General features: G+C 37.6%; 1 protein-coding gene across 1 annotated transcript in view; it reads left to right on the plus strand.

The window, feature by feature from the left end:
- The window catches only part of LOC307169624 (uncharacterized protein), a gene marked incomplete at its 5' end in the record, with an annotated part of 28,947 nt that extends 14,194 nt beyond the window's left edge, over positions 1–14,753 (plus strand). The window contains 2 exons of the mRNA XM_079890353.1: positions 13,474–13,597; positions 14,195–14,753. Coding sequence (XP_079746479.1) covers positions 13,474–13,597; positions 14,195–14,454 — 384 coding nt within the window. The 3' untranslated portion in view covers positions 14,455–14,753. The remainder of the gene's footprint in view (positions 1–13,473; positions 13,598–14,194) is intronic.

Here is a 14,753-nt window from a genome sequence, read left to right on the forward strand (position 1 = left end):
CTTTTCTCATGAATGCCCAGTGTTACACACTTGCAGCAAGACGCTAATGTTAAGATTTGTCACGGATGTGCCCAGACATCTCTATGAAGTGCATCTCTCACCTTTATTAGTGAATATGAATGTGTGATTTTGTGGTATTATTTTATAGCGTACACAGTGTTCCTGTCCATGTAATTTCCTAATTTGACTGGACTAATTAATTGAGTCATTTGTTACAGTGAGACGCATCCATAAACTTTTAAATACTCAATTGTACAGTATAGCCACACAATTGATCCCAATCTTTTCTGTGTAACATTTCATCTAATTTTACAGCTTTGCTGCCATGACAATGTCATAAACCCTAAAATGACAGTAAAATGATTTAAAGCTTTACGGCCTGAATAAAACAGGAGTTTTAACATGTGAATCAATGTAAGTGCTTTTATTCCATTATAAGCTTCATATTTCTGCTCTTAAATGCTCCAGAAACTGGCCCCATTCACTTCCATTTTGAGTAACTCACTGTAGCCTCCATGTTTGTCATTTTTAAAGAAAAATTTAAATTTAAATTGTCTTTATTCTTTTAAAGCAGCAAAAAACAATAAAAGTGCTGAGAAAGTGCACATTTTAATGACGTGTATGTGTTTTTATTTTAGAGTACAAGATTTTATTTTTTTATCACATTTCTTGTGGTTTTTTTCTTTTTTTTCTGAGAACACAGAAAGCCGCTTTCTTTCCTGTTTAAAGTTGCTGCATTGCCACCTTCAAATGTTGATGCAAAGCAGAACGATGCTCTAACACCTCCTCGAAACAGACAAGACGAGCCGAAACAAGAGTAAGTAAATCATAAATAGACAAACTCAATCTAACTAAGCTAATAACACAAATAGTTGTACTATTCAATTAAAAAAAAAATTAAAAAAAAGCCATAGAGTAATCATTGACAGTGCAGTCTGAAAAATGTAGAAATATACAAATGACCTGATCCAGCAAAATGAGTCACAGTGACCCAAATTTAAAAATTGAGATTTTGGTATTAATGGAAAGAGGAGACCATAAGCTTTCAAATGATATCCAAGTCAAAGTCATACCTTGAATGGTTGTAAAGATATACACATTTGAATTATGGTCGTCTGTCCTCTTTTTACAATTGAAAACCTGAGAAAATCGCTTTTAAAGTTTTTTGCCCGTTTTTTGTTGATATCTTTCAAAATCCATTGCATTTAAAGGGATAAACTATTTATTGTACAGCTTAATTTGACCAAAGACATTAATATATGCTATTAAACCAGGCTGAAGCTCAAATTATTTTAAAGTTTTTATTTTAATAAATAATTTAAAAGGCACTTTTACAAACATTTACTAAAATCAGTAAGATTGAACAGAGGTGCTACAGTTTTCCTTGAGAGAGGGTGTGTGTGTGTGTGTGTGTGTGTGTGTGCGTGTGTGTGTGTGAGAGAGAGAGAGAGAGAGAGAGAGAGAGAGAGAGAGAGAGAGAGAGAGAGAGAGAGAGAGAGAGAGAGAGAGAGAGCGCGAGAGAGAGAGAGAGAGAGAGAGAAATTGAGAGAGGCAGAGAGACAAGGAAACAGAGAACAAAATAATGTTAGCCTATGCAATCATATCTTTGTGTAGGCTAGTTGACAATAACAGTTTAACACATTCATAACGGAGATACCAACAGTTAAATATTGGGTTAAAATAAATCAAACACATTGTAATGGATTCTCCTTGCAGATAAATACACTCACAGAATAATTGCACTCACTCACATCCATACACAATAAATACCACAGGGCTGTCACTTTCGCTGTCGCTGTCATCAGAGGATGACACGTCTCCATATCCAAAAAAAATCACTGACTAGCCTTAGCCACTCTTGATGACCAGCAGCAGAGCTTAGGTTAGAAGCCTCTAGTGATTTCAACGCTTTTGGCGACTTTTTGGCGACTTTGCTCTCTTTTGACAGCGACATTTCTCAAATTAATAATATTTAATCTTTCTGAGGAGATCTGCTAGCTTGTTTACACATAGCGCTACGAGTCTGACAGGAGGATGGCTGGACCAATCGCGTGCCGGTCAGTCGACAAATGATCAGCGTTTGTGTACATTTCTAAGCTCTTTGATTGGTTCTATACAACGTGAAACACCATATTTGGAGAGCAGAGACGTTTGAGGGGATTCCCGGGAAATGCTCAGAGGTGACGAGAGAAGTTGAGAAAAGCAATATTCATTTTCAGCAAATTTAGTAAAACTTTGTAAACTTTAATAGTCATTTAAATACCTTTACTCAATTATCTAGACTACGAAACTTTAGGAGATTATTTTTGGATGTCTGTTCTTTGGATTTTAGCTAAAAAATTGTTTGTTTTTTTTAAATCTATTATTTCATTGTTTTTCCACATAATCGGCCCATATCTTAAAATGGAACGTTGCGACTTCCGACTCATTTCGCCAGATCGGGTCACTTCTTGCAAATTTAGGTCAGAGAAAAGTTCATTTCTTTATTACAGAAACTATTTTGTACAGGTTTTAAAAAAATCATTTTAAGTGCAAACTGGTCATTTTTGAAGCATATATTTGACCCTGGATCACAAACTCACAAAGGTAAATTTTTGGAAATTGAAATTTATACATCACCTGAAAGCCGATTAAATAAGCTTTCCATTGGTGTATGGTGTGTTATCCATTTATGTTCGCGATTTTGCTGCATCCACTCACAAAAATATATATTTTTTATATACGGTAGGAAATTTACTAAATATCTTCATGGAACATGATCTTTACTTAATATCCTAATGGTTTTTTAATTTTTTTTTTGCATAAAAGAAAATTTTATAATTTGACCCATATAATGTATTTTTGGCTATTGCCACAAATATACCTGTGCGACATGTGACTGGTGTTCCAGGGTCACATATTTGTACCCAGAACAATATGCTCCCTGTCATGTACAGCATTGGGATCTCGCCTGAGTGCCCTAATCACCTTCAAGTGTAAACTAAACAAGCCAATCGACATTGATGTGCGAGATTTGCATCTATTCACTCCTTTAAGTGAGCAGTATTAGTGAACAAATGTAGGGAATAGTGAATGAGGATTTGCAGGGTGTGCAGATATGAAAACACAGTGTTTCCTCTATGTTGATTAGTTAATGGCGGCCCGCCACGGCAACATTTTTGCCGCCACGGTAACGTTAGGGCTCTACAGTGCGACCATTTCACTCGCATTTGCGCCTAAATATGTCTGTGTGCGATCATGAAAAGATATTTAGGCGCACTTGTGCGACTGACCCGATCGAAGATTTTTTTTTGGGCAGCCGCCAAAGCGGTTTTTTCGTCCCGCCAAAGTCTCATTTGACCGGTGTGTAATGTAGATAAACTGCTGCGCTTGTGACAGCTGGGCGCATGTTTAAAAGAACGAGAGAGCGAGAGCGAGAGCGCGCGCCCTCTGGTCGCGTGCGCGCGAGCACTCTCTTTGCGAAGCAAGGTTCCACGTTTTAATGAATGGTTAAACGACTGATCTTTCCAACACTGAACTCACGAGACGTCTGAATCGGTGTATAACAGATCGGTAACACTTTACAATAAGGTTCCATTTATTAAACTCTAGTTATAACTACATTAGTTAACATTAACTTTTAATAAACTGCACTTCTACAGAATGTATTAATCTTTGCTAATGTTCATTTCAACATTTAATAGCCTACATTATTGAAATCAAAAGTTGTATTTGTTAACATTTAGTTAATGCACTGTGAACTAACATGAACAAACAATAAACAGCTGTATTTTTATTAAGAATAATAAAGATGAATACATTCAGTAACATGTATTGCTCATGGTTCATGTTAGTAATAAACTAATGTTAAATCAAACCATATTGTAAAGGGTTTAAAAAAAATCATTTACAGAACAAATAAGAACGTAAGGTGTGCTTACCCCCTTTAGTACAGCCTATATGGTTAGCAAGATTTAGCCTTAATAAACTACAGCATTTACAACTGAATGGTAGCCTATTCAATTGTAGATGGTAGAAAATAAGACTATTAGTTAAAATAAACTTTTTAATGCTACTTTTTCTCCCTGCTTTTTTATATTGATATGATTATATGGGCCATTCTACAGAATTGGTGCAAAGTCAGAGTTGGAAACATCTTGAAATTTTTTTGTTTTTTCCCACAAATTTTGCATGTATGCAAATTGTATAATATCCACTTACGGTGGACTTACTTAGGTACGCTTTTCTAGTAATTGTGCAGTTAATTCTCATATTGTATTTTCAGAAAATGCTGGAATATTTTCCTTCTCCCCAAATTTGTCACTACCGAAACACAATATTAAATCATTTATTAAGAAGGCTTATAATGACCTATTAAGATTTTGTTTACATCTACCTTATAAATATATATTTTTTCTATTTAAAAAAAATATTTTTACTGGTTAAATCAATAAAGATTATAATTTTAATAATATTTTAAGTGTGATTTATGGGATTTGTTGTATTTTGAACCCAATCTTTCTTTGTAGAAGGCATAAAGTTTATCGTACTGATTTCAAAGTTAAGGATTCATTAGTTTGAATATGCATTGAACCAAACACTATCATAACATCTTAGTTGATAATTCAATATACTGTATTTTTGACAAAACATCCCATGTTACGGTAGTGACTGCACATTTTTGGTAGTGACAGTAATGTTTTGGTAGTGACCACAATACTTTGTTAGCCATGGCTGAATCAGACTGTCCACATTTTATGTTAATATAAATAAATAACTATGATGCACATATGCAGTCAGTACATATAGCAGACACACATCTGACAGTAAATATCTTATAAGAACACCTAGAGCTATTCTATATTTTGGGTCTTGAGGTGCAAGTGAGAAGAGGTATGCTCATAGATTTTTCTTCCCAAAAAAACAACAACTTACAATGTAGACTCAGACCCACTTTGTTTTATTTTCACATTTTCAACATTTTGTTTATGAGTCATTCAGATAAATCTCCAGAACCACTGAACTCTCTGTGTGTGTGTGTGTGTGTGTGTGTGTGTGTGTGTGTGTGTGTGTGTGTGTACATAAAACATTAATTTCAGAATAATTTTCCTCATTCAGATAAATCTCCAGAACCACTGAACTGTGTGTGTGTGTGTGTGTGTGTGTGTGTGTGTGTGTGTGTGTGTACTGGTGTCTGATCACCCTCACTGGATGTGCTAGGTGGTGTGGAAGCCCTGCAAAATGTCTCCATCTCTTTTTGTCTTTTCACCATCATCCTGTGTCTTTTCTGTCTTTTCCTCCATGCTTTTCTGACATGTCTTTGCTCCCTGTCAGATAATTCACTGATGCTCTTCTACTTTCCTTCTTCCCTTCGTTTCTTATTTCTTTCATTTTCTTTCCTCAAGTATTCCTCGTACTTTACTGGGTCTTCCCTCAACCTTTGTTTGTATTCTCTCTATCTCTCTGTTGTAGTTTTTCTATTTTTTTTAGGCATGTTGGTGTTTTGTCATTCTCCCTGTCAAGTTAATCATAGAAATTAACATTACTGACAACAACCTTACACCTAAGCTAGTATCATGGACTGCAACCTTAAGTAATTGTAACCTCATCACATTACAGAATTTTAACAGAATCTTGCATACTAAAACACTACTAAAACATACTACAGTAGTAATTATTTGCATAACTGTACTAAAATGTAGTTTATTCCTCCAAATAAAGGATTATGTGTTCCCTTTTGTCACTACCAAAACAATGTCACAACCGAAACTTCAAGAAAATGTTTCGGTTGTGACTGTTTTGGTAGTGACAATTTTAGATAACTTTTGAGCCTAGCTCGAAGATGCTAATCAGCACATGGTTAGCAATCACTGGTCAGAACAGTTGAACACATATAACAACTAAATTTTATGGAATAACATTCCAAAAAAAATTCTCAATAGCAGAAAAAATGAGTTTGGTAGTGACATTCCTTAAAGTTACACACAGATTTTTAGACTTTAGAACACATTTACCTCAAAATGATGGGATCAATCTACTCACCATATAGCACATGAGAGAGAGGGACACAGGAATATTTCCTGATCAAAAATGTAGGAGTGTGGTTAAAATCAGTCTCAGCCAATGGACTACAACATTCACTGTTTTGGTAGTGACATGAAAATGCGGGACATGTTTTTTTAGATAAAGTTTCATGATTTAAAAATAAAATATAAAATAAATATTTTTTTTAACTTCATTTTTAAAAAAAAAACAAAAATATTTTTTTTAAAACAAGAATGGAAAAATTTGCAAAAAATTTTTCAATATCATTTTCACAAGTTGAAATTTAGGGGTTAGGGTTTGGGACAGCCACCTCCTAATTGAAAGTAGCCCATAAATTATGATTTTATATATATAAAGCTTACTGATATCTTAAATATTATTGTGGGTTTCAATAGATAATTGAAGGATCTTAGTAAACATCTAAGATTTTAATAATTAAATGCTTTTCAAATGTGTTTTTTGGATGAGGGACAGCAGTTTGCACCAATTCTGTAGAATGGCCCATATACCAAAATAATCTATAAAAGAAGGATTTTATCTTACAAAGCTATGAAATCCAGAGGTAAAATCACAGCCTTTTTTTTTTTTTTTTTAAAGTGTTGGCCACCGAAGACCATTTTTGACCCAGGTAAAACCCTGCAGGGCCAACAATGTTTGTGTGCGGACATTCACACTTAAAGCAAGAATCGCTAGTGAGGCACGAAATGTATGAATTTAGTTTTTTTTTTTTATATGCAATTTATTTATGACAGCCAGTGTAATTGTTTTTCTAAAACTGAAAATATTTAATGTTCATAAGGTAAACTTTTGTCACACAATGTGGCACAGTAATATTGTGTCGTTAAAGGAAAAAAAACACAAGTGCTCCTAATAAAACAAGTTACCATAAAGCCCGGGCTGTACGAAAGCCGTCTATCAGCAGTGATTGTTAAAGTGTATGTCGGAGAATCGCGCGGTTGTTCGGACAGACCTGCCCCCACTGCTAAAAAAAATCCTAAAGGAAACACTGAAACACATGTTGACAAGCAGGTAGTGATAATATAGACTACTATATTATCAGTCCTGAGCTATATGTAATTTTTTTTTATATTTAGACCACTTCTTTTATTGATAGGTATCAGGATGTGATACCCTAAGCATGGGGTCCTCCTTCATTTGTAACTGCTGCTCAAATGGTATCGTGGTAAATTTGGGGTTATTTATATTTTTAATAAATATATTAATATTAATATTATATTATTTATTTATAGCCTACTCAACACTGGTTTCAACTTTCAACTAAAAACATACAACTTTTCATGTGTTTTAGGTGCCTGAAAATGCAAAAGTTTTGAAAACGGGTTTCAAAGTGCAAGTTTTTGAATGCGGTCTTCATGTAAACAACATAAACGCGAATCTCTGGAGACAATAGGCCTTTATCGCATCACATTAGAACGCCGGAAGTAGCCGCGAAAAATTGCTAAAGCAGTGTACTGCGTCTTCTGGTTATTGCGTTCACCATGGCTGCCTGTTAATTATCACTGTACTACTTCGCGCTCGCATCTCCCAAAAGTTTCTTTTTTTTAGTTTTCTTGATTCCATGTTAATGGTTTAATTAAATTGCTATAACCAATTATTTAAAATGTAATGATTTAAGCAAAACTTTCTTCAAAGGTTAAACCAAACTTTTATTTTGACGGTATCGGTGTAGACCTTTGAGTCTCTCTGTGTTTTATGATATGACCATAGTTTTTCTCAAATGAAGCTAAAATGCTGCTGAAGTGACTCTCAGAGCGGCTGTGTTGATGAAGTGCATTAATGTCCTCATATAGGCTGAAAACATATAGCGTCATGCCTGCCTCAGTGTGTGTGAATGAATGGCACAGAGGCGTTGTTTCATTTACCACTCAGAGACACGCAGAACATGCATAACTCCTATTTAAATAGTCTTTATGCGGTTTAATATTGACAGACACTGGTCTACATCGCGATTTTATTTAAGTTTAGGCTACTGACCTACTTTTCATCTAAAGGTAACTAAGTAACCACCGGAAGTGCAAGTACACTGCTTGGCGATTTCGAACGTTCCGAAACCGGGAAATGAGATAAAGGTCTATATGGCATCATGCATACAAAGAGTATAGAAGCCCAAGAGGCGAAACTCTGTTGTGTTATGGGTAACAGTCTGTAGATGGCGCTGCGGAGGCGCGTCCGCCATTATGGACTGAAAGCTGCTGAAATCGTTAGCGCCAGTCAATGGCAAAATCCATTTTAGTAGGTGTTTATAGTTCATGTGTGCACTTGCTAGATTGCACATCTTTTTGCACAACTTTTGTAAGTTTCCGCCTGTAATAGGACATTCATAGATTGTTTTTTTTTCTTGCCATTGAAACGTTCACTGTGTGCACTTTCACTGAAGATGTTGAAAAAACAAGTTAATATTTTTGTGATATTCTATGTAAAAGAAAAGTCTTTAGAAATGTTCATTTATAATGTTATTTATTTATTTTTCCAAATCATATATATGGTGATGTTCACTAATTTCAAAATCAACATTTGAATACATATCTTATTACTGTGTGTCTGCCTATATATTAGTTCATGAATTTCTGTTATTCATATAGCAAGGAAAATGCATAATAGAACATAAATATTGAGGTTTGCAGTAATTTTATAATTGTACTGTATCTTTGCAAACCGTAAGTGGTAGGCTAATGAAGCCGATTCGGTGGGGGACATACCCTTACTAAAAAGTACTATAGGAATCTTATAGTATTTGGGACAAAATATTATAGTAATCTTATAGGAATAATATAATAATTTGGGACATACTACTGAAGTACGATAAGACTATTATATAAATACTCAGTTGTTGGCATCCTTCTGTCTCTAGAGACAATGGAGTCTGCACCTTAGTTGAGAAGTGTTTACTGAGTTATGGAGCTGCATCGCCTGCTGTGGCTGAATAATCCAATCCGGGAGCTGCAGTTCCTACCACACTTGCTACAAGTGTGGTCATTGGTAGGGGCCATAGGGGAAGCAGTCGCAGGCTGGGTTTTCTGCTGTTTACAGCTCTTCCTTTCCCTACGCTGGATCTCTCTCTTCTCCTCTGCCTGCTTAACGCCAGTTTTGACATCTGCACGCCAGCTAGAGCGGTCGGAGGTTGCTGTCGCAAGATCTGCTGGGTTAATGCTGCATGACTTCAAATCCCTCTTGCAGACATCCTTGTAGCGCAGGGCAGGTCGTCCGTTTGGCCGTGTTCCTGTGGCTAGCTCGCCATAGAGGATATCCTTTGGGATGCGGCCATCGTCCATCCTGCATACGTGTCCGAGCCAGCGCAGGCGCCTCTGGGTGAGGATGGCGAACATGCTTGACATGCCTGTCTGGGCCAAAACGCCTGCGTTGGAGACGCGATCCTGCCAGGTGATGCCGAGGAGTCGTCTGAGGTTGCGCATGTGGAAGGCGTTCAGTCTTCGCTCTTGGTGCATGAACAGAGTCCAAGCCTCACTGCCGTACAGAAGGGTGCTCAGCACGCACGCTTGGTACGCCTTCATCTTTGTGTTGAGGGTCAACATGGGGTTGTCCCACACACGCTTCGCTAGGCGGGCCATGGCGGTTGCTGCTTTGCCTATCCTTACGTTAAGCTCGGCGTCAAAGGATAGGTTGCTGGAGACTGTGGAGCCGAGGTATGTGAACTTGTCCACCACCTCCAGGATGTGGTCGCCAATGGTGATTGTGGGAGTGGTGCTGATATCCTGTCCCATGATGATGGTCTTCTTGAGGCTGATGGTAAGGCCAAACTCTGTGCATGCCTCAGCGAAACGAGTGATGAGTCGCTGAAGTGCAGCTTCAGTGTGAGCAGTGAGGGCGGCATCATCGGCAAAGAGCATTTCCCGTATGAGGACCTTGCGCACCTTGGTCTTCGCTCTGAGGCGAGCGAGGTTAAAGAGGTTCCCGTCACTCCGTGTGTGGAGGAAGATGCCATCTTCGGACTCACTGAATGCGTAGCGCAGGAGCAGGGAGAAGAATATGCCGAACAGTGTCGGGGCCAGGACACACCCTTGTTTCACGCCGCTCTTGATTGGGAAGGGGTCCGATGCTGATCCGTCGTACTGTACTGTGCCAGACATGTTGTCGTGGAACGACTCGACCAACTTCAGAAGCTTGGGGGGGCATCCAATCTTGTAGAGGAGGGCGAAGAGGCCAGACCGACTGACTAAGTCAAACGCCTTGGTCAGGTCGATGAAGGCGAGGAACAAGGGACGTCGCTGTTCGCGGCACTTTTCCTGCAGCTGCCTGAGGGAGAACACCATGTCGATGGTTGAGCGCTTGGCCCGGAACCCACACTGCGACTCAGGATACACACGGTCAGCAATCGCCTGCAGGCGGTTGAGGACTACCCTGGCGAAGGCTTTTCCCACGATGCTGAGGAGAGAGATCCCGCGATAGTTGTTGCAATCGCTGCGGTCGCCCTTGTTCTTGTAGAGCGTGACGATCTTCGCATCCCGCATGTCTTGGGGTATTGTTCCCTCTTTCCAGCACTGGAGCAATATACAGGGTGGGCCATTTATATGGATACACCGTAATAACATGGGAATGGTTGGTGATATTAAAGTCCTGTTTGTGGCACAGTATATGTGAGGGGGCAAACTCCTCAAGATGGGTGGTGACCATGGTGGCCATTTAGAAGTCGGACAAACAGGACTTTAATATCACCAACCATTCCCATGTTATTACGGTGTATCCATATAAATGGCCCACCCTGTATAAATACTATAGCAGCTTAAAAATTATTATAGAGGTATTACAGAACATCACAGAAGTATGTTATGTTCTGTAATACCTCTATAATATCCTAGAGCCGCTATAGTATTTCTATAGTAGTCTTATAGTACTTCTATAGTAATATTTTGTCCCAAAATACTATTTTCCTAAGGGTAATTAGGCCATGCATAACCAACACAAAGACGTATATTTTCTGTCATTTAACGTCATTTAACGTCGGTCATCCTCATTAATGTATTTTAAATTGTTTTCATATTTAGATATGACGGCCAGAAAAAATTAAGTTATGTTAAGTTTTTGTTATGTTAAGTTTTTCAGTGCCATTGACTCCCATTATTTTTCGGCGTTTTCCTTCAGTTTTCAGTCCATAATGGCGGCCGCGCCGTCACGTCATGGGGGCAACTGTTGCTATGGAGCGTTCTATTGAGTTTCGCCTCTTGGGCTTCTATACTCTTTGATGCATATGCGTATTATGTCACGTGTCTATAGTGTTTCATCGCCATCTAATGGCCTGACAGCAGAATACAGTGTTTTTAGTTGTTTTCGCGGATCCATGTGAATGGGGATTATTTTGACAATGTTATTTTGACAATTATTTTGTCTGTACTCTGATCTCAAAGGAAAAACTTCTCCGTTTTAAGCATAATTGTTGTGTAAACGTACTATTAAGGCTGTTGCTAGATTATCAGCAGGAGCAGTTCTGAGTAATTCACAGTATTCAGACTAATATCACATAATTTGCTTATCTGCGATGACTGGTTGATATAACAAGGAAAGCTAGCCCTCCTTTTTTCTCAACACTAACCGCTGAAAGTACTCTGTAACTCTTTTTTAGTAATGGAGGCAAAAGTCTCCAGCTATAGATTTGCCCCCTCCCCTTCTCTATTCCCTCAAACTCACCTTGGCACAGTTTTCCCTATGGCAGATTTGGCGTGTTCGGGGAAGAGCAGCGGTGGTTTAGATTCAGTAGTATTTTATGGCATGAAATGAAACAATAACTGGGAATTGTATTAACATTAACATCGTCCTTCTCCCATTTTCCACCTAAAAATTGTGTATGTAGGCTGTGCCTTCCTTGCCTCCACTCATGAGCTGCCACTGAGGTTTAGTGACTAGAGACTTAACTCTGACTTATGACAAAATATTCAACACTTGACTCGTACTCCAGTATCACAAACTTCAGACTTAACTTGGACTCCAGCTTAGGACTTGACTCAGACTTGAACTGAACTCGTCCCCTCTCAAGTTTTCTGATATTTGAAGATTCATTACAGTGATCTGACTAATAATTTATTAACTCTTTCTCTTTTTTGTGAATCTTGTAGACCAGACCAAAGACATTCCAAACCGGAGAAACCAAAAAGGTCTTCAGTCTAACTCACCGTGCTGCCTACAGACCTCCTCAGAAGATGCCTTCTTTCCAGTTTTTAAGAGTGTTTGTGACCCCGCTGTCCAAAATGAGCATTGTGACCTCAGTTCCAATGATCTTTTTGTTAGTGGGTTTGCAGGCATTTATGGATGTCAAATTTTCATGCCCCTGCAGAGTTGAGAGGAACCATGCTTTAACAAGTTTCATCTTTTTTGCTCCCGCTATCTGTGCTTTGGTAATAATGCTCCTATTGTTGAGACCTTGTAAATATGAACGTAGCTGTTGTTCTTCTCAAGAACAAAACAACAGAGGAACATCTCAAGAACAAAACAACAGAGGAACATCTCAAGAACAAGACAACAGAGGAACATCTCGGTCTGAAGAAAATGAGCTTGTGGAAAAATTTAGTTGTTGTAAAGTTTTTGTAGTTTGTTGTATTCCATGCCTTTTGTGGATCTGTATATTTTTCATTGATGGTGATTATCTTGCATGTGGATTCACAAACTGGAATGGACACTATGCCTGTGATAAAGAACTGCATCCAAGATGTGTGAATTGGTGCAAACCCACCAAATTAAGCCCAGAAAAAAATGAAAATGAATGTTACGAAAGAACCCTGGAGTTGATTTGGATATCAAAGGTAAGCGTCATAGGATTTTGGCCCAATTTCCCCTTATACTGTATGTGACAGGTTAAGACTGCATTATCCTGTTTCACAACTATTTAATTGTTATACATTTTTTTTCTATATTTTTTAAAGAAAGCTACAAACAAATGAAGTATGCTGAATATTTAAAATGTTTTTATTGCATTTCAGTTAAGGTAATCATCCGCATTTCTAGACAGTAAACAAAGTTTTAAACTGAAAGAAAACAACTCTTTTATCAGCTTTGATTTAATTACATTTTAAAATAGAAATGTGTGTACATTTTCTTCAGATCATGACAGCAGTAATTCATGAAGTGCTGATCAAATGATAGAAGAGTGTTACAACTGGCATTTGTCCAGACACAGAGTTTATGTCTTTATCCCAGTGGTGCAGTGATGCTGTACTGTCATAGAAAAAGTACAGCAAAATAAATAAATAATTACATCAAATCAAATTAAAAACCCACAACAAACCACCTAAACCAACAGCTACACACACTTCAAGGTTTGTGAATCTAATAGTTACATCTTCAAGTGCAAATATACCCAACATATACCTGAAATAACTGCATAGAAATTGTTGTTTATTTAAATGTTCTTTAATTATTGATTTTTAGTAATATGTATATATGTATGTAATTTTTCTTTTTTTATATATATATATCAAGATTACAGGTTATGCTCTGGCTATTTTCTTCTGCATCCTAGCAATTATTTTTGTGAGTCTTGACTGCAAAATTAAACCATCAGCGGGCCGGACTGATCCAGAGATTCAAGGACATCAAGATCCAGGTAATGATGAACAGTCTGTGCAATGCACTGACAAACTTCCGATGAACAAACCTGAAAATGCAACTGAAGATGTAAGTCTCTTAAACAAACCGGCTACAACACCGCCTTGATGTTAATGACATCAAATGCCATCAGCTTTTGTGTGTCTTGCGACCTTACTAAGTATAATCTGAGAATCTTATTAACCCTATTGGAATTACTGGAATTTGATTTAACTCATGATTGCTCAAAACAGTCCACATTTATGAAATCTACATATTTATTTTTAACAAAACAACAACATAAACAAAATCAAACAAAATAAACTTGCAAACTTGCACAATCTTTCACTTCAGATGAAAAAAGTGGTAAATGTTTCATGCTGCAATGGTTCGTCAATTTTTTAACGATTATATCTTAATAAATTACCTTTAAAAAATTGCATTTCTTTTTAGAAAAGTTATGTACTGTATGTCTTCCGAGGCAAAAAGGACCCAAATGTGTTATGAGGGTAAAACGTAAATTTTAAAACTTAAATACAATTAACTGGAGATGGCTGGAAATGATCATGCTTTATTTAATGCAATTTTAATATTTATGATTTTCCTTTTCTAATAGGTACAACTGGACAGCAAGGGTCAGGGAGTTCTGCTACAACGGGACAGCAAGGGTCGGGGGGTTCTGCTACTACGGGACAGCAAGGGTCGGGGGGTTCTGCTACAACGGGACAGCAAGGGTCAGGGGGTTCTCGGGCGGGTGAGGGACAGGAAGAATCAGGGGGTTCTGCTACAGCCATACAGGGAAAGCAAGGGTCAGAGAGTTCTAATACAGTGGAATTGCAAAAGCTACTGCCAGAAAGCTGTCAAACAAGCTTTTAAAAACCCAACAGTGACCAGCAGCTGTGACAAAGACCAGCTATCTGCAGATTACATATTTACTCTCTTCCTCAACCAAAGCTATGCCATCAGGTTACTCTCAAACTTTATAAAACTCTTATAAAATAATTAGATTTCTTTCACATTTCAGTTGGTTGTTTCCTTTAGTGCCTATTCAAATCTCAACTGAGTGTTTAAATGGATAGTTCAGACGTTCTGTCATCATTTATTCACCGTCATGTGATTATAAACCTGTGTGACTTTCTTTTTCACTGTGAATAAACCCATGCATTTTTGTAGTT

This window comes from Squalius cephalus (genome assembly GCF_949319135.1).
Source record: "Squalius cephalus genome assembly, chromosome: 13".
NCBI lineage: Eukaryota > Metazoa > Chordata > Actinopteri > Cypriniformes > Leuciscidae > Squalius > Squalius cephalus.